We start from the raw sequence: 20,912 nt of genomic DNA, 5'->3' as shown, positions 1-20,912 counted from the left end.
TAAGAGAGCACCCTCACGGTCAAGGGCGTACGCTATGCACAAGACTACTACACGAATTATCAAATTCCAAGGATTACCAAGTTCACGTCAAACAAAAACAATGTTTGCCATGGATCTATTGGATTGATGATAACAACTTGTTATAGAATTTGGTTACCCCTGTAATAGGTTGTCCACAACGGATATAGATTTGGATTCTGAAAACATATATGTTCAGTTATCAGAATAATTAAAGATATAATTCAAGTACTTAAGGTATTTTATACGCGTTCGGTATGATAAAAGTCGGATCGGGCTGACACAGTCCCATGCACAACCATATAAACACATCAAAAGAAATAAGAGAAGCGATTTAAGCAAAAGCTCTCATCAAGAATAAAATTTGATTCCGCATAGTCAAAATGTTTTACAAACTCATGCCAAGTAAATGAAAACAGAAAACACCACACTACAACACAAATCGACAAACTTGCAATAACGCTAGAAATCAAACAAAAGGTAAATGGACTCTAGAAGCAGTGATGGAGCCTACAAGTCATTGGTCATCACATTACAATAGCTTCGCCCATAACCACTTAAATCATTCCCAATTCCTAATGCAATTTGAATAAAATCATTTTCACCAAGTTATACACATTCCTCCCATTTGGATGATTCTCTAGCTCGCCCGAACATTTGCACAGGACGTCAACTAGTTGGCGCAATGCCTTTCCCTTTGAAATCTTAAGTGCCTTTTGGATGACGTAGTTGCCAAACTTATCTTGAGCTAGTTCAACTAGTTGTTTACAATCAGAGAGGAGTTGTGAGACCACAACATCGGTTGCATTCGATTCGATACATTTTTCTACAACGTTACTGCCATACTTATCATGAGAAAGTCGAAATAAGTGTCCCCTAAGCTCATTGCATATAAGGTTTGCAGTATTAGGATGGCGCTCTAGAACATGTTGCACCACAAAATTCCCGTAGTTGTGTTTAGAAAGGTACACGGCTTCGCCTATGATGATTGATAGCAGCTGAGATTTGAGAGGGTCGTCTATGGATTCAATAACAGCTTTGAGAGAGAAACATCCTTGTTCTGTAGTAGCAAGCTGATCGCAGTTTATCACTGCTATTTCGTATAGATCCCCCAAGTACATATTTTGCACATGTTTGCAAAGTTTTTGAACTAGTTGGCTTCCATTCTGGTTCGACATGACAGAAAATAGGCTAGGCTTCATAAACCGCAACACATAGACGTTCAACACAGGATTTCCCATGAGCAGTTTGATCATGAGACTTTCCATCGCGCGAGACCCGTATTTCGTATTAACTTCGCAGGCGATAACATATACGACTGCTTTGAACAAATCTACCGAGCTGCATAGTAACCTGGTCAGTCGCGGTGCTTCACCTTCAACACATAGAGTTTTCATCAAGTACTTGCAACCTAATTTATGTCTGCCCAACATGAGAATATCATCTGAACTGAGTTCATAAATAAGACTTGGGTCCTCATTAACAATTTTCATAATCCGATAATCATTCCAACCTTGCACCTTCAAAGAGAAGAAACGGTGGTGTTGAGAATTACCAAAATAACCCTGACTAGTCATATTAGGAGTAGTACTAGTTGAATATCCGAGTGAAGAACCCCAACCATTATTCATAAGGTTAGAGTTCATAGTTCCATTGGTGAAACTATGAGTGCTGAGTTGGCTTGGAGACCTTAATATAGAGTTTGATGCACCATTTGCATTTTGCACACCATCATATAGTTTCTGTTCTTCAACTGATAATCTTTGAATAGAAGAGACCAATTCATCTTCAGTTGGGAGGGTATTATAAGCTGGAGAAGGAGTAGGAGAATTAAGCTGATAATGGGTTTTACGATCTGCCATGAATGAATGTAGCTCTCTTAGAACTGAAGAATGAATGTAGAGAGACTTAGAACTGAAAAGAAAGCTAGCTAGAATACTCTTCTTGTGTGTGTTTCATCCCAGTGTCTAGCTTCCTACTTATATAGGCTTCGACAAAATTAGTAGAATTGCAGCGGGACTGGAAAGTGTTTCTATAATTTGCAGAGTCCGTCGCGGAATAGAAAAGGCTTTCCTAAATTTGACAGCACTGGGTATGGAATTTGAGTCAGTTTAGAAGTCGTTGAGTTTATAGTTAGTTTCTCGCTTTTCATATCATAGTTAACATTAACGTCACCATCTGGACTCCATTACTAAGATTACACGAGTGATGTCCTCAAGGAAGTCTTTGATCGGAATGTTTTCTTTATAGTAAAAAAAAAGAGTGTTTGTGTAGCTTGGATTTAGAAAGCATACCCTAGCTAGAATTACCGCGTGAGACCAGCAGAAAATGGTAAAAGAAAATGGTAATTGCATTCCACAACCACATAATGAAAGAATCAAAGAGCCTCGTACAAGAAGAAACTTCAATGAAAGATCACCATTAGGCTGGCAGCAAACTTCAACAGCAGATGAGTTGCAAGCATGCAAACTAAGTTTCCAATTCAACAATTGGAATCATGAAATATTGATTTGTCTACGGCTTCTTGGATACTAGATGCAAGGTCTGAGAGGCAGGAACTGATAAATCTGAATAACATGATGGGTGTAACAAATATAATAAGACTTGTGAAGACTTGTAAATTTCCATTAAAATCCAGTACTCGACAAATATATCAAAGCAATCAGAAAGCTCAAATACGTAGGATATGGTGTAAGAAGTTATCTAAAACCAGTCCTAAAAACCTTTGCATCTAAATAAAAGGAGGTCTAGTAATTGCAGATGGTGTTGGCGCTGGACTGTCTCAGCTTTGCCTTTCTCAAAATAAAATTCTATTACAAAATTAATGGCTTAAAAAACTAAATCACACAAGAAGTGCTAATGAAACATAATTACAAGTTACAACCACACACCAAGACATGCACCTTCCTGTAACCAGACTTTGCAACACGGATTTCGTCAGACCACGTAAGATGCACCCAGTCAATTACCTTGTTACTAGTTAATCCAAAAACAAAAGCGGTAATCTAGCTTTAATTTCAGTCATAAGATTTTACGTGTATCAGTTCCATGATCTGAACAAGGGTTGAGTGACAAAAAGCTAATGGGAACTAATTTAGAGATTCACCCATCTCAAATTTGTCACTGGAATCACTCATTTTGGTTGAGTGAATCAAAATCTAGGGTTTCACAAAAATGTCCTTTTTCTTCTCCTCACAACTTTTTTTTTTCAACTCTAAAAATCTGATTTTAGAGTTATTATAAGTGAAAATTAATTATCAACACTAATCTTGATTATCAACACTAATCTTGATTATTAATAATAAGGGTTAATTGGTCATTTCCATATTTTTTGATAAGGGGTGGCATGAATTACCAAGTAATGACCCTTTTTGTCTTATTAGGTTGCTGCCCCTCTAATGGATCATGCCGCCCCTTTAACAGGATTGTTAATTAAAGCGTTAAGTCTTTTTAAGAGAATTTATTGTCTTATGTTTTAGAGTTTGAAACGTTGATAATCAAGTAAAGAAACTAAATATCATACATGCACATCAAAAACGTTCGAAGCAACTAAAGGGGAAAGAAAATGAAACAGTTTTAGACTAGTACCCCTCCCCTCTATATCTTATATGAGTTTTTATATAAATAGGAAGAACAAGAATCCATTTTTACCATCAACCTGTTCAAACATTTCAAACAAGATAGGAAGAAATTAATTTAAGAACAAGAAAGATAGATATGGCGAAGTTTGTTAATGTTTGATTGGTTGTTGCCCTGTCTCTTGTTGTTTGTGCATCAGTATTTATCGGAGCAAGTGGTGTGAGGGAGATCGATAGCTATAATCATTCTCCTGCAGAAGCACCTTCCGTAGATTCATTGCCAAAACAATGTAGCATTTCAGGACCTTGTGGAGTTTTTGTGCAAAACCTTGTACTTTTGAAGGCCATGCCAAGCGAAAATGATGGTTTATGCTGCCAAGAACTTGTACAAACTACTAAGTTCTGCTGGGAGAAGATAATGGACCTGCTTGAAGATCAAAAAATTCCTGCTTTTGCTAACCTCCATCCATGGGCAGAAAATGCTTGGGACAAGTGTGTTCGCCTCGCAAGTTCTCCTTCACAAGCACCAACAATGATCGATATCTCCCCTACACAAGCACCTAAATTGCCAGAACAATGCAGGCTTACAGAAGCATGCGCAGAATTTGTGGCAAACCTTATTGTGTCAAAGGCCTTGCCAAGCAAAAAGGATGTTGTGTTTTTCCAAGAAATTGTACAAACTACTAAGTACTTCTGGGAAAAGGTAATGGAGATTATTGAAGATCCAATGGTTCCTGCTTTTACTAACCTTCATCCATGGGCGGAAATTACTTGGGACAAGTGTGTCAGACTCACAGGCTCTCCTTCACCAATGGTGACCGACAACTCCCCTACACAAGCACCTACATGGCCTGAAAAATGTAGGATTTCTGAATCAACTATGGATACATTGACACAACTTCTTTTGACAAAAACTTTGCCCAGCCAAAAAGACGTTACCTGTTGCCATGAAATTATTCAGACCGGTAAGGATTGCTGGAAAAAGACAATGGAGGTCCTTGAAGATCCATGGGAAGAAAAAGTTTGGAAAACATGTGTCATTCTTACCATCTAACTAGTGCCTTGTACTACGTAAAAGCATAATAATACAATCAACTCAATGTTGAACAAATTTGATTAAATTAATTCAAAATGTTTCTGTTTAGCGGTGGCCAGTTTCAATGTATACATCTTCCAGAAAAAAACTGATTTTACTCAAACACACCATTTTAAGGATGTGTGCACAGTAACAATTTTCAGTCAAGGACTAAAGTACTCAATGTTTTGTACTTGGAAAAATTGAGCCAGAATTAGAAATTTGGGTGAAATTGGAAAACCCTTGAAGATGAAATGAGAAACATAGTAAACATGATTCCTCGCTTCGATTGGGTTTTGGGTTCTTTTTTCAAATCTTCGTACTTTAGAAACAACACTTTATGAAGATTATTTTTCCCAAAATGGAGGATACTCTTCAATGGAAGAAAGCATATCATCCTCACACTTCCATTTTATTTCTTACTCTTCGTTCCCATTCCTATATTTCATCGCCAGCATGTCCATAAGCTCACTAAGAGAAGCATTTGAATCAGCAGAACTATCAGAGTCTTGAGATTCAGCGAGACTTTCACCACTGTCGTCATTTGAGACCAAGTTCACAAAATACTTCTTACTCATATCCAGTTGATCTTGAGATGATGATCCCTGCTGACATGGTTGACTCTCCTCCGAACATCCCCAACCCGTCCCTTCTTGAACGTTTTCATACATATTTAGCACCTCCGCTTTGGTTTTCAACTCTCCAAAATGCGAGACTCTACACATGCTTCCCTTGTTAAATTTTCATTTTGCATCCACAGGTTTTGGCTCCCCAACTTGGAAATGCGAGACCCTACAGATTCCACCATTGTTGAATCAGGACTAGGCTCTCCAACTTCTCTTCTTCCTTTTAACAAGCTGCTGCTTCTTATAATACTTTGCGTAATCATGGTAATGTTTTTCACAAAATTTGGTCCTAGGAACACTGAGATCATCAGCAGCAGCAGCACAAAATTTTACACAAACTCAAACTCAAGATGATGATTTTTTATGAGCCCAATCCAGATGATGAATACATATGTGTGGAACCCAATGCTTCTAGCACACATTTACACTTCTATTTTATGTTTAATCTCACTTTTGTAGCTTGAAATCATCAAAAAATAGTATTTTTCATCATGGTTCAGCGAACCAAGACTATGTTCGGCTTGAAAATATAAGCCGAACCCACTAAATTGATGAACAGTTCGGCTAGCTGAATTTGTTAACGTTATACGCCGAACCTTCATTTTCCAACTTCCAACCTATTTGCAAGATCCTAGTTCGGATTATATTAAAGTCATAGGATGAACCAAACAAAAAAAAGTGGAAATTACTAAAAGTGTTAAGAAAGTGAAGTCTAATAATGGAGAATACCAAGGTCCATATTAAACTCATTAAAATCAATGAGATCTTATCTTCAACTTCAAGAAAATGAAAAGGAAAACACAACGCAAAAAGAATGAGGTCATTCCGACATCGGACAAAAAAGTTATGGCCAAAACAAGATCGAAAAACTTGAGTGTCCAAAGAGAAGGTTCGGCTGATAACTCAACAACACGAGCTAGCCGAACCTAGATCCTGCAAATCAATATTTTCGAAGTGTTTACAGAGAGAGGTTCGGCTTGAAAGTGATCTAATCGAGTCAGACGAACCTGACAACCACCTGGGGTAAATTTCACTTCTCAGGTTCGGCCGGGAAGGTTTGCAAGGTATTAGCCGAACCTGACACTGTTCTGGGACGTATTTAATACACATTTTGGGGTTCGGCTAAAAATTGACATTTACGGTTAAGCCGAACTGTTCATAGACACTTTCAGGGTGAAATTTCAAGAACAGTTCGGCTCAAAACTCAACTCAATTATCAGCCGAACCCGCTACTGTAACCGTCAAAAACCCTAAGATTTTAGCAATTTAACCCATTCAATCCATGAAAAACAACAAATAAAAGATTGGGTTTGTAGGGAATACCTTCAAATGGTTGAATTTCCGATTCAATTTCTGGTTCAATTATACTTTTTACACCTTCATCTTCAATTGGTTCTTCTTTAGCTCATGGATTGGAAGAGGATTTAGAACACCTGACGTTTGCTTTTTTCTTTGTACGATCCATTATATAGTTCAATTTAACCGATGATCGAATTTTCACGAATCGATAATTAATTACGGTGATGAAAAAAATTTCTGAGAGAAAAGGAAGGTGGTTTGGCTGGAGGAAGAAGAAGAGATGTTTAGGATAGTTTATTTTTTGATTTTTAGGTTCAAGGGTATATAGGTAATTGAACTACCCATAGATACCCCTTATAAGGTCACCTAGGATGGGAAAACTATTTTGTATGCCTTAAAAAATTTTTTGGTATGCCTAAAAACAGCCTTCCGTTCAAATTCGTCCATAAAGGTAACAATGGAGGGAACAATGTCATAAGGTGAACCTGTAAGCAATGGGCAGTGGTGGTGGCCATGATTTTTTTTTATTTTTTTTATTAATATATTTGGTGACTGTAAATATGTTTTTAATGATCTGTATCATTGAAGTAAAGGATTAATTCTTTGGAATCGATTTACTTGAGTCAGATTAGAGTTGGATTGGCAAGAGCTAGATCACCTCCATATATGCAGCGGGTGGGTGGGTCTGTCCAGGACTGTGCAATTTTGTGCTGCATTCATCATGGCATTGTAATTAAGAGGTCCGGGGATCGACAACCCTTGTTACAATAATTCCCAAATAATAGAGAGGACTGAGGAGGATGTCTACTAATTCCAGATGGTGTTGGCATTGGCAGGCTGGGCTGTATCCCGGTATCAGCTACGCCTTGGTCAAAATAAAAACTTGTTTCAAACTTTACATGGCTTAAGAAAGAAAACTCAACCACAGGTAATAAAACCTAATTACAAGAGATGCACCCCTCAGTACCAGAAAAACAAGATATTAGTTAAATCTTCTGGAATGTGCTGTACCATGTATTGGTAAATAAAGCTAACCCATTCCTATACACTTTCTGTAGCTTAAACACAAATAGAACTCTTTCAAGAAGAAAAGCTAAGAGAAATCTGCATCAAGTTTCGTTTTGCATCTATGATTATGTTTTGCTGACAGCCGTCAAATCATTTTTCTTCTTTCAATGAGCTGTTCTGGTTAGATGATCATCAACAAACACAATCATAGTCGAATGCCATTCTTACTTCATTTTTCCCGAGAATTCTGCAGAATTCCCTGAATGTGTTTGAGAAATGAGTTTTGGGTAAGAACCAAGAACCCATTTCAGGAAGTTCTACTTCATTACTGAATGGGGAATGATGTGCAAAAAAAAAAAAAAAAAAAAAGTTCAAAGTTATATGGTGTTCAAACCTGTATGATGCACTGCAATTCTGAACTCTGCAATCAGACCCAAATACTGCCATACAGTAAATCGTAAGAGTAACCTAAGTCAAGTGAACAACATGAAATTCTTTCCAGAACTAAACTGTTTATTCCCACAAAGACCAATTTCCTCCTCTGCATCTGATAACCATCTACAAGAACACAACTCACCCATGTCGAATATCTGAATAACTAGTCCTTCTCTCCAAGATACTGAGAATCAACTGAATCTCTGAAACTAGAACTTGAGAGACCTAAGATCCATCATAATATCATGAAGCTTAAAATTCAACCTAGGGAGTGGTAAAGCATTAGAAGCGTAGCTACCATAATATGAGTTGCTACATTGCAACACACAGCCAATGTACGTCAATTTACCGACCAAAAAAAAAGAAAAGAAAATACACATCCAGTGTATTACATGGTATGTTAACCAGTTCTCCATCTCATATGTGTACAAAATTAGAGGAAGTTAAAAGGAGATGTAAGATTGCAATGTCTCAAATAACACAGTCAAAAAGATTGCAATGTCTACTATCTAGTGCAAAAAAATTAAGGCCACTTACACACCAATCCATCAACTAGCAGCAATTTGATCTGCAGGGCTGGAAGCTGCTGCTGGATGGAAAAAAGGATCTTTCCCGTTTTGGTAGATATTGAATAAATGAATCGAGTATCTCCTAGCCAGCTTCTTGCAGTCGACAACAGCCTTAGAATCTAATGTCTCCAATTCTGTCACAGACTTCTTTATGTCACCTTTGCAGTCCTCACCCATTAGAAACTTGGCCAAAGTAGTACACCTGTTAAGAGAAAATATCAATCTACGCCAAAAGTGTATGAAAACAGAAAACCAAGAAAAGATAGTACTGCTGTTGATTCTTCCCATTTCCATTTTGTACTTCGAAATAACTATGAACATTTTACTAAGCTGGGCTTCCTGCCCTGTGGACGTGCAGCCACAAGCAAGGTAACAGCTTGCTCCCTCCGTTCACATGACAACTACAGATATCAAATCTAGGGAAGGCAGCAAATCTTTTATCCGACAATCATGGCAAAGTCGGCCTCTAAACTTTCCTGTTCCACCCAACTCAATCATGAAAAAGTCAGCCTCTAAACTTTCTTGTTCCACCCAACTCTGTTCATAATTGATATACAAAGTCAGCAGTCAGTGCAGATACTGAAATTTCATAATGAGAATTTACAACCACAAGTTTGCAGCATAGATAGAATGTGCTATATTTGACACGGATATGAGAAAAAGTTAGATGTATTATGTATGATATGGTCATTCCTTCCTAAAACATTTTGAATCCTAAGAATAAACATAAGTCTTCAGATGTTGTGATATACAAGTAATAATCCTCTTAAGTACCGCCAACGTGAAACCATACTTTTCAAAGGTAAAGCCATATAAGTGATCATTCATGTGATATGACTATGTGAGACATTAATAATATATAACCTACGAGTTCCGCAGCAGAACATGAAAAGAGTTCATGCAGTATATTGAGCAATTGAATATATGCCGTACGTGCATAAATGTAAACTAACAAGCTTACGGATTCTTGCAACATTGAACAAACCAATAGATTGTAACTGCAAAAACAGTAATTTCATGCAGGGAAAGTATCCAAAATTCTTAATTTACCTGAGCGTGTCACTGTCAAAATGCAACCCCTTGGGTGATATTTCGTCTTCGGATATTTCCTGTCGATAGAGAGCACAAACAGCTTTCATACACAGCTCAGGATTCTCTTCAAACGAAGAAAGCAATTCAGGCTCAGATTTCCATTTCATTTCTTTGCCATCGTTCCTATTCCTATATTTCATCGCCAGCATATCCATAAGGTCGCCAAGAGAATTTTTTGAATCAGCGGAACAATCAGAATCTTCAGAATTGCCAAGACTATCACCACCGTAATCTGAGACCCAGTCAGCAAAAGGCTCCTTACTCATATCCAAATGATCTTGAGATGATGATCCATGTTGAGATGGTCTCTCTTCTGCACAGCCCCAACCGTTCACTTCTTCAACGTTTTCACCCCCACTTGATAAATGTAGACTTCCAGAAGAAATGTTCATAGCAGAGTATTTGCGAATTTCAGACTCTGATTCGCGATGTTTAGTGACGGCAACATCATACACATGAGATTCCTCCCTCCCTTCACAGCAGGATTCAGCATTAGGTTTGCTCATGTTGTTTTCATCTATTTGCTTTTCACCACTTTGAGTAACATCATCATTCTGCAAACCCAGAGCTTCGGGCTCAATCTTTTCAGAACTTTGCAACTCTTCACATCTCAACATTGAACTACCATTTCCATTCCTCGGGACTAGGCTCTTCAAATTAGAAACACGAGACGCTTCACATCTCATCATTGAATTTTCAATTTCCATCTTTTGGACTACAGTTTCCAAATCCGAACACTTGTTCCTCCAATATTTAGTTGCATCCTCATCATTTTTAGCAGCATTCTTTCTAGATTCTACCTAATATTTACCCTGGAGTTCAGTGCACTCCACATTCTTCTTCTCGAGCTCAATCTTCATCTCCTCAAGCTCCACATTCTTCTTCTCGAGCTCAATCTTCATCTCCTCAAGCTCCACATTCTTCTTCTCGAGCTCAATTTTCATCTCCTCAGGGTCTACTTTATTCTTCTCAAGCTCCATTTTCGTCTTCTCAAGCTCAATTTTCGTCTTCTCAAGCTCAATTTTCGTCTTCTCAATTTCAATTTTCGTCTTCTCAAGCTCAATTTCCTTCTTCTCAAGCACCAAGGACAATTCAAAACACTTAGTCTTGTAATGCTCCGTACTCTGTAATTCAACCACAGGTGGGCTAATTCCTGTGGGTGATTTCGTCTTCGTCCCAATACCCGTAGAACCACCACCTACAACTCCATCAGCTGGATAGAAAATCCCCAATTAGTTAGAAATTGCGGTGATTCTTACTCTAATTCATAATGGGGTTCAACAGATTAAACTACCAAATTTCTCAATTATTAAAACAAAGGGGAGAAATCTATGTTGAGAGTTACTCACAGCTGGTATGATTTGCAGGCGGTTGAATTCCTCCCATAGCCAATTCATCTTCCTCCGTCAGCTTCTGCGGCTTCTTCCTCCGGAGTTTCAAGCATTTTGAATCCCAAGTTTCAATATCACTGTTACAATCATCAAATTCATCATCATAATCTCTACTTCTCTTCTTATTTTGCTTTGCATAAAATTTGCAATGTTTTTCACAAAATTTACAATTTTCAGCCACACAGCTCTTCATTCTGAAATTCTTGCATCTCCATCTGATTGTATCGTTTTTACAACAACGCTCTTCATCTGGAGGGATGAAACTCTCCAGATTCTCCTTCTTCATCTTACCCTCCTCCTCCATTTTGGTCAGATCTGGAGTTTCAGACTCAAGAAGATGATGATGACACTCTTTTACAATCGAAGGATTGCTTCTTAAGAAATTTATGTGAAAACTGTAATGGCTTTCACAGAATTGTAGATCATTATCACCGCTCATCTTCTTGCATCTGTTTCTTCTGAATCTGCAAGTCCGATGTTTATCACCAGCAGCGGCCTTTCTTTGAGTCTTCTTACTCATCATGCCCTAAAAATCACTTTGAGAAATGGGGATCAACTTTTATAAAGTGAATTAGGGTTTTCGATATTTTTACTTTTTACCCTTATTTTTTTATCTTTAGAAGCTGTGAAAATGTTTTACAGCTCTATTATTAAAGTGAGCCTAAAGTACATAGATAAAACTTATTAGGAACCCTTTACAATGTTATAGCTTTAATTTTGATGTCTTCAATTTTTTAATGTTTTTATATACAAATCTCCGACCACATTATTGTTGTTCGTGAGATTGTCCATTCTATAAAGAAAAAGAAAATAAAAATAGGAAACTTAAGAACTAAGATAGATATGTCGAAGGCTTTTGACAGAGTGAATTAGAATTTCTTGATAAAAATCTTACAATCTTTTGGTTTCTCTAAATAGTGGTGTGATCTGATATGTCAATCTTTTTCAATCTATGATTTCTTAAATTGAACTCCATGTAAAGAATTTAAGCCCTCCAGGATAATTAGACAGGGGACCTTTTATCCCCCTGTCTATTCATTCTTTGTATGAAAGTCTTTTCCAGGCTGTTTTGTCATTTGGAAGCAGTTAAACTGGTTCCTCGCATGAAATTAACCCCTAAGTCAACACCTATCTCACATCTGTTTTTTTTGCGGATGATCTCTTTCTCTTTACTAAAGCTGACCTAGGCAGTTGCAAGAATCTTTTAGAGACCATTAACCTTTTTAGTGTTTCTTCTAGACAAGTCATAAATTTCACAAAATCATGTTGTTTTTTTTAGTAAAAAAGTGCATAACAAGCATCAAGGCATAATTGCTAGGTTAATGAAAAAAAAAAATAACATCAAAGATACTCATATGGGAGTACCTCTTTTTTTGTAGATGGATCTAAATTAAAATCTTTTGATAACATAATGGAAAAAATGGAGCACAGGGTCATTGATTCCTATATCAGTTTAGCAAGATTGTCTTAAATAAATCAATCCTCTCTAGTATGACTATTTTTGGTATGGGCTGCTTCGTTATACCTAAAAAAATCACAAAAAGAATCAATGACATCCAAAGAAATTTTTGACGAGGAAAACATACTAACTCTAAAGGAATGTATATTAAAGCTTTCGATTTCTTATGTAAACTCATTAGTCAGGGGGATGGGTTTTAAAGAGGCTAATACAATTAATCAAGCCATGATCAATAGTAGGATAGCTTGGAGATTAGTTAGTAAACCTGATGACTTTTGAACTTAAATTCTAAAAGGAAAATACTTCAAAAAGTCTAGTGCTTTACATTCCAAGAAGAAATCATCAACTTTTTGGATATAGAAATGTAACTTGCAAGGTATTGAACACATAAAAAGAATATAGCTTTTGGCAAGTAGGGGATGGTTTTCTATTAACATTTGGGAAAACAAATGGTTACCAAATATAAACCAACTTCTAGCAAATTCTCTTACTAAAACCTCCAATATAACACTTGTGTCTAATTTGATAAATCATGACACAAAGAAGTTGAATAATTCTCTGCTACTCTCTTTATTTGACAGTTCTTTGGTTTCTGAGATATTGAACATCAGGTTATATACCTCTAACAATGGCAAGCTGAAAAAAGATAAACTGAGATGAATGCTCACCAAAAAAGGTGAATTCTCTGTAAAATCTCTTTATGCTAAATTGAAAAACCCTTTGGGATCAGTATCTTCTGAAACTAAAAGATTTTGGAAAGGTTTATAGGAGTATGAACACTTCACAGAGGGTAAAACTGTTTATTTACAAGTGTATTCAAGACATTTTACCAAAAAGACACAACTTGGGTTTGATCCTGGATGTGGAAACTCAATGCATTTTCTTTCAGCAAGCTATAAAATCAACTTATCATCTCTTTTTGGAATGTCACCATGCTAAGCCAGTCTGGAGCTTTGCCCCAATTGCATCACAGGGAGTAACTTCTAACACTACAAATGTTCTTTCTTGAATAAATATAATGAATGGCTGAAAGGAGACATCAATTCTATCTCCATGGCTTTGGATGCAACCAAATGCTAGTTTATATGGAAAGAAGGATACAATTTTTGAAAAACAAGAAAGAATAGCAAAACAGTTGGCTGCAAATATCTTACGACATTTTACATATTGGCACCCACAAAGTTTTAACATCAGGACTGTACAGAGCAGCAAAAAGACCTTGTTGCATACAAAGTGGAAATTTCTACACAGAGATACTCTCAAACTTAATTGTCATGCTTCTTGATTTTCAAAAAACACTAACGCGGGTTTGGTTTTGTGCTTCGCAATTGGTTAGGTACTGGAAAATGAGCAACAATGGGGGTTTTCAAGACATCCACAGCTGAAAAAGCAGAAGCTCTGGCTCTTCTGCAAGCAATAAAATGGGCCAACCTGAACAACTTACAAAATCTGGTCATTGAAGGAGACAATCAAGTAACTATCAACTATCTACAAGGAAAGGAATTATCAATCCAATGACAAAGTATAGCGATCTTAAAAGAAGTTACAGCTGAAGCAGCAAAATTAGTATCTTTTATGGGTTTTCAGCACGTCGACAGGCCGACAAACAAAGTGGCAGACCTATTAGCAAAAAAAGGAAGGAAATAAAATATTGCAGAGTATTGGTTTAACTATGTATACACATGTTTTTAATTCCCTCAATAGCTTATGACTCTGTCAAAGATCAAAATATATGTAATAATTTAAACTCTTTTGTACTTATTACAGATGATGTCAATCCTGCAGATTCAGTCATCGGCAGAATAGTTCACTATGTATTAGTTCCAAATGAGACTGAATCAAGGGATTAAATCTTTGCTTTGGTAACCTAATTTAATTTTTTTCTTTTAAAAGTACAAGAATGACAAATATGGTCGAGTTTGTTAATGTTTGGTTGTTTGTTTTCATTTCCATTGTTGCTGTTTTTTTTTTTTTTTGGCTTGAAGCGTGCATTTATTTAAAGAACTAGATTATAATTACACGTGGATATATAGTGCCTACAGAGTTATGGAGGATAATTTGATTAAAAAAAATTTGGGATTGCCTGGTCCCAGATTTTTATGCATGGATAGATTTTCCGTTTAACTTCCTATATAATTGTCCATGCTATCTGATGTCGGACTTCCTTCCATATAGTTGTGTCGGATTGCTGATTGTGGAATCACATTCTCTTCTTTATTTCCTGGACCATATCAGCGATATACAAAGACTGTGTAGCAGGAGGGGTAACGAACCGAAGAAGATTTTCTGAGTTTTTTCAACTAGATTTTTTGGATGTTGTCTTTCCGTTGCGGTTCTAGATTCCAGAAGCAAGGCCCAAGTTTCGGATGTTAGCGTAGTCGTAATTCCAAGTGGTTGTGCTAACGTCATTACCGTTCTCGCCTCCAAGTTTCTGTAGATGAAATGATGTTGTTGTTTGTGCATCAGTGAATGTGGGTGCAAGTGGTACGTAGGATATTGATAGCTCTAATAATTCTCCTGCTGAAGCGCAGAGTATTGAACCATTCCCAGAAAAATATAGTGTTTCAGGACCATGTGGAGTGTTTGTGCAAAACCTTATACTGATGAAGGCCATGCCAGACGAAAGAAATAGTGTACGCTGGCGAGAAGTTGTACAAACTCAAGTTGTCAAATCAGAAAGATGACGTGGGTATGGACGGGAATTTCTAAAAATATATAATCTCATTCAAACTGAAGTTGCCAAATCAAAAAGATTTTTAACCATGCAACTATCATAATGGAAGGGATTTTTGTAAAGAGGATCTCTAAAATCCTAGGCGCATCAATATTTTTAACTCCGTTCGAGATGCTCTAAGCATTTGAAGAGCTTCTTATTTGGGAACGTCTTAGTGAACTTATTAATATAAAAATGGATCTTTTTTCTTCTTTTTTATACAAAAACTCATAGAAGGGAGGTACTAGTCTAAAAATTGTTTCTTCCATTTGTTCCCCCTTTAAAGCTAAGTCCTACGGTGTGCTAATCTAGCATCTTCTATGGCGAGATTTGGCAAGCCTAATCTAACAACCATCTCAGCCGTCGGATAGAAAAATAAATTAATCTGCAGTGACCATTCCGCGAAAAGGTGAATTTGGTTGCGCTGAACCATTTAGCAAAACTATCTCGCTACTAGTTATAATGCGAGATATATCTAGAAAAAGAAATAGTGTTAAAAAATATGCAACGCTTTTTGTTTGATCTACAATGCTTTTTGACTAATCTAGCACCCAAATCTACCCCATAGGACTTAGTCACGGGAAATCATTAGTCTTTTTACACACCAAGTGTCCGATAATCTGCTACATATTCGACTTAGAAATAACCTATACGCTGACTGCAGTACTAGCAGTGCAAGAAGGCATGCTTGATAGTTGGAATTTTCGTCCCAACTCAATTGTGTAGTAAAAGATACACAGTGCTAATCTACTATTGTTTTCAGGATTAGCTTAAAGTCAATATAGCACTAGCCTTTAATGGATTCAGCCAGAGAAGGGTAACGAATTTACATATTAGTGTACAAGGTCATGAGGTGATGAAAATGTAAGAAATGAGTGGTGGTGGTGGTGGTGGTAGTGGAAACCTCTGTTCGTTAGACTCCGCCTTCCTAGCAAAATTTGAAACACTGTGAGCTACCTTGTTAGTTCTATTAGATATTACAATAAGAAAGAAGAAGGGGTAGTCTAGCTTTAATTTCAGAAATAAGATTTTACACATCTCAATATCAGTTCCATGAGCTAAACAAGTATAGCTACCATAATACAACATCACTTTGCAGAGTCAAAATTTGAGGAGGTTAAAAGGAGATGCAAGGTTGTAATGCCTAGTCAAAAAAAAGTGAAGGCCACTTACACAGCAATCCATCATTTAGTAGTTTAATCTCCACGGCTGGCTGTTGTATTAGGAAGGAAATAAGGATCTTTTTTTGTTTTGATAGATACTAAATAATTGCTTCGAGTAACTTCTAGCCAGCCTCTTGCAGTCTTCAACTGCTTTAGAATCCAATGTCTCCAACTCTTTAACAGACTTCTTGAGATCACCTTCGCAGGCTCCATCTATTAGAAACTTGGCCAAAGTAGTACCCCTATTAAGAAAATATTTTGATTAAGGCTAGAAGTGTATATATGAGAACAGGAAACCATTAATATCGATTCTTCAGCACAACTATGAACTTTGCTGATTGGCCTTCCTTCCCTGTGCACGCACAGCCACGGGCAAGAAAATCGTTTTGTCTTGTGTCAACCAACTCTGGGGAAGGTAGCAGATCTTTTGTCTGACAACTATGGAAAAGTCGACCAACTAATTTGTTCTTGTGTCAACCAAGTCTGTCAACGTACAAGTCTGCAGTCAGTACAGAGATTGAGAATTTGAGGATTGAGGTAGTGTCGATGCCAATTAAAGCTATTTGCAGAATCGTATTCAACTAACTATATCAAGAATTTACAATCACAAGTTCTCATTAGAGATAGGACTGACACAGATTGATTCCTAAGAATAGAGATAAGTTTTCATACACCGTAATATGCAAGTAATAAGGCTTTAACTACTACCAAAATGAGAGGATATGAAAGAAGTCCATGGAATAGACTCTTGATATTAAGCAAACAAGTTAGAAAATTGAGCAGCAGATTATGAAAAGAATCCATGGAATAGATTAAGCATTTAAAATAGCAGCAGAATACGTAAACCAGCAAGCTTTTATATTCTTGCAACATTGAACAAGCCAATAGATTGTAACTACGAAAATAGAAAGGTCTTAACATACCTGAGCGCATCACTGTAATGGAACAACCCCTTGGCGTCTTCAGAAATTTGCTGTCGGTGGAGAGCACAAACAGCTTTCATGCAGAGCTCTAGATCCTCTTCAAATGAAGAAAGCATACCAGCCTGAAACTTCCATTTGATTTCTCTGTCATTCTTCATTTTCCTGCACTTCATTGCTATCATGTCAATAAGGTCACCAAGAGAACTTTCTGAATCAGAACTATCAGAATCTTCCTCAAAAGATTCACCACCGCTATCTGAGACCAATTTCACAAAAGGACTCCTACTCATTTCCGAATTAGCTTGGGATGGTGTCTCCACCCCACAGCCTCTACCCTTCCCTTCCTTGACATTTTCACCCCCACTTGATAAATTCCGACTTCCAGAAGAAATGTTCACAGAAGTGTATTGGGGAAATTCAGACTCCAATTTATTTTGATTATTGGTGCCAATGTCATACACATTTTTCAGCACCTTCTCTTCGGTTTTCAATTGTGACACATGAGAATCATTGTTTCCCCCTCTGCTGGTTTCAGCATTAGGTTTGCTCATGTAGTTCTTATCACATTGTTTTTCACCGCTTTGAGTAACATCATTCTGCAAACTTGGCGCTTCAGATTCTATGTCTTCAGAATTAAACAACTCTACACATCTCAATTTTGAATCACCCTTTCCATTCCTCCGGACTAGTCTCTCCAAATCCGAAACGCGAGACTCTACACATCTCATTGTTGAATTTTCATTTTCTATCCTCAGAACTCGATTCTCCAAGCCCAAAAACATCTTCCTCCAATATCCAGTTGCATCTTCAGGCGCCCATTCAGTTTCATCATCTTTAGCAGCATTCTTTCTAGTCTTTACATCCGCTAATTCACCCTGGAGTTTAATGCACTCGACTTTCTTCTTCTCAAGCTCCGAAGACAGTTCAAAACACTTGCTCTTATAATTTTCTATACTCTCAAACTCAACCACAGGTTCTGGTTCTTCAAACCCTTCCGATCTTTCCACAATTTTCCTCTTCCTCCTGATAGGACCAGCTGCACCGTCACCCTCTACATTTCTCTTCTTCTTAAGATTTTTATAATGCTCTGCGTAATAGTTGTCATGTTTTTCACAATATTTGGTCTTAGGAGCACTAGCATCATTATCAGCAGCACCATGACTCATCTTAAAATTCTTGCATCTGCATCTTGCTCCATTAGTGTGACGACAACGCTGTTCATCTGGAGGCAGTTTCATCTTATTCGAAGGGATCAAAGAAGCTTCACCATTTCCACTTCTCTTCTTCTTAAGCATCTGACTATAGTTGGCATAATAATTGTAATGTTGTTCACAATGTTTAGACTTAAGAACACTATCATCATCAGCAGCACCATGACCCATCCTAAAATTCTTGCATCTGTATCTGCCATTATTAGCTTTTAGACAACAACGTTGTTCATCTGGAGGCAGCTTCATCTCCTTGTCCTTGTCCATCTTATTGGAAGGTTTTTCAATTAAAAAATCTGTCAAATCTAGTTTTCCAGACGATTCCTTTCCTTCCAGTGTTTTCCTCCTGGTCCCAACATTAGCAGAACCACCTTCTATATCAGCTGGATGTATAGAGAATTCCGAATTAGTTAGACAATGCAATGATATCTTACTATCAAAAATCAATGAAACTAAGAATTTTGGAAATCGTAAATTAGCAATTAGGGGGACTAAATTCAACAGATGAATCTATGAAATTTGTCAATTATTTAAACAAAGCAAAAATGAATCCCAAATTTAGAGAAATGTTACTCACAGGTGGTATCATTAGTAGTAGGAGGTGGTTGAATTCCCTTTCTATGGTACTTTACCTTCTTCCAATCCAAGAAAGTTGAATCCCAAGTTTCTGTACCACTACTAGAATCATCATCAGCATCTTCACTACTACTTTTCCTCATAAGCTTCTTCTTCTTGTGCTTCTGCTGCTGCTGGTTCTTATTATGCTGCTCTTTAAAGGAATTGTAATGGTTTTCACAATACTTAGTATCAAGACCATCATCATCATTAGAAACACCAAGATTCATCATGGATTTGTTACATCTCCATCCAACTCCATTAGTTCTACAGCAACGCTCTTCATCTGGAGGTATCATCATTAAACTCTTCTCAGGGGGCGGCAGCTCTTTACCAGCAGCCATCTTCTCCATTTACAGCAAAATCCAACCCTAGAAAGCATTATAGGAAGAATACAAAATGTACAACTTCTTTGAACCCTGAATTGGAATTATACTAGTGGATGAATGAGGTCTTCTAACTTTTGTTTGTTTCTTTATATTATTACTGCCGTACAGAATGGTTAAAAATATTTCTATTCTGCTGTAATATTGAATTAAAACGGTAAAAATCTTTGGAATTGTACTAGTGGATGAATGGGGTCTTCTAACTTCTTGTGCTTCTTCTGCTGTTTCTTTATAAAAAAAATTCTATCCTGCTATGTTTCTCCTATAAATTTAACCAGTGAGGAGGTAATTTGTGGTTGATTACATATCATCTGCTAGCTTGCCTTTTTATTTGTTGCCCTTTTCTTTTTTTTACTGGTGTAAGTGGCGTGAGGGACACTGGTGGATATGGTGAGTCTCCTCAAGAAGCAACTTGGGCAAGTCCTTTACCAGAACAATGTAAGATGTCATGACCGGGCCATTACTCCCCAGCACAAGCACCTATTTTGCCAGAAGGCCCAGAACAATGTAGGATTTCGCAAGGACTTCCCCAAGCCAAAAGGATGTTATATTGTCACCGTAATATTACTCAATCTGGTAATGGAGATCCTTGAAGATCCAGCTCTGGTTCACCTATTTCATGGGAGGAAATGTGCAGAACAAATGTCTTGTTCTTATACTAAGTAAATGAAAAATAATATGACCATACCGCAATGGTGGACGTATACCATGATAAAGCTATCTACAGCAGCATGAAGTTAGAAAGTAAAACACTAATTTTATTCCAAAATTAACAATCAAGAAGAGAAAAAAACATAGCAATACTTACAGTCTGCAAATTTATGATGTCAAGAACATCATTGCAGCAGAACTTTCAAAGTGTTGTCATACCTTATAATCTTTCTCTAATTCTACCAAAACTCAGAAAAGTGTACAAGAACTGAATACAGAGACGATTTTACTACTCAAAACCCTGGCATTTTTATAATATGAACACCTGAACATCACCAATCATGCATTTGTATATTGATTCCTGGATATGATGGCAGAGAATGGAAGGGAAAAGGGCCTTCACGTCGAAACTGAATACTTACTTGTAAACTAAATGATGAATACTGTTCTTCTAATTTTCATACATTATTACAAACAGGCCTAGTTTTCTAATCAAATCATAGTAAAAATTGGAGATAATCCAGAAATGTGTGCTATCAAGTTACGTAGTAAGTAAAGCTTACACTAAACCATGATGCTAATGTCAGTATTTTGTTTTCAAGATTTTTGTTTGGTTTATACAAAAATCTTGAAATATATATATAGCACTTCTCTTAAATGGATTCAGCCAGAGAAGGGTAAGAAACATACATATTAGTCTACA

At 37.0% G+C, this 20,912-nt stretch overlaps 3 protein-coding genes across 8 annotated transcripts in view; all 3 read right to left on the bottom strand.

Moving 5' to 3' along the window:
* The window catches only part of LOC113320794 (heat shock cognate 71 kDa protein-like), a 38,782-nt gene that overhangs the window by 10,100 nt on the left and 7,770 nt on the right, over positions 1 to 20,912 (bottom strand). The gene's annotated exons all lie outside the window — the stretch shown is intronic.
* Positions 8,335 to 11,868, bottom strand: LOC113320924. 5 transcript variants are annotated; one of them, XR_003346365.1, is made up of 4 exons: positions 11,050 to 11,868; positions 10,639 to 10,913; positions 9,659 to 10,596; positions 8,335 to 9,145 (listed from the first exon to the last, which is right to left on the bottom strand). XR_003346365.1 is itself a non-coding variant. In XM_026568838.1 (3 exons), the coding sequence occupies exons 2-3, from the start codon at positions 10,405 to 10,407 to the stop codon at positions 8,588 to 8,590; spliced, it is 972 nt and encodes a 323-aa protein (XP_026424623.1). In that variant the 5' UTR covers positions 10,408 to 10,913; positions 11,050 to 11,859; the 3' UTR covers positions 8,335 to 8,587. The 5 variants fall into 5 exon arrangements, 2 of the variants coding, with proteins under 2 accessions (XP_026424623.1, XP_026424633.1); XR_003346358.1 differs by having other exon boundaries at positions 9,659 to 10,913; positions 11,050 to 11,863; XR_003346362.1 differs by having other exon boundaries at positions 8,335 to 8,810; positions 9,659 to 10,913; positions 11,050 to 11,863.
* On the bottom strand, positions 16,247 to 20,845 carry LOC113320804. Of its 2 annotated transcripts, none has more exons than XM_026568699.1 (3): positions 19,135 to 20,845; positions 17,350 to 18,940; positions 16,247 to 16,925 (listed from the first exon to the last, which is right to left on the bottom strand). In XM_026568699.1, the coding sequence occupies exons 1-3, from the start codon at positions 19,523 to 19,525 to the stop codon at positions 16,913 to 16,915; spliced, it is 1,995 nt and encodes a 664-aa protein (XP_026424484.1). In that variant the 5' UTR covers positions 19,526 to 20,845; the 3' UTR covers positions 16,247 to 16,912. The 2 variants fall into 2 exon arrangements, with proteins under 2 accessions (XP_026424484.1, XP_026424489.1); XM_026568704.1 differs by having other exon boundaries at positions 16,247 to 16,909.

The sequence above is a fragment of the Papaver somniferum genome, chromosome 1 (assembly GCF_003573695.1).
Source record: "Papaver somniferum cultivar HN1 chromosome 1, ASM357369v1, whole genome shotgun sequence".
NCBI lineage: Eukaryota > Viridiplantae > Streptophyta > Magnoliopsida > Ranunculales > Papaveraceae > Papaver > Papaver somniferum.
The sequence above is the reverse complement of the archived record's forward strand: the minus strand, read 5'-3'. Positions and strand labels throughout refer to the sequence as shown.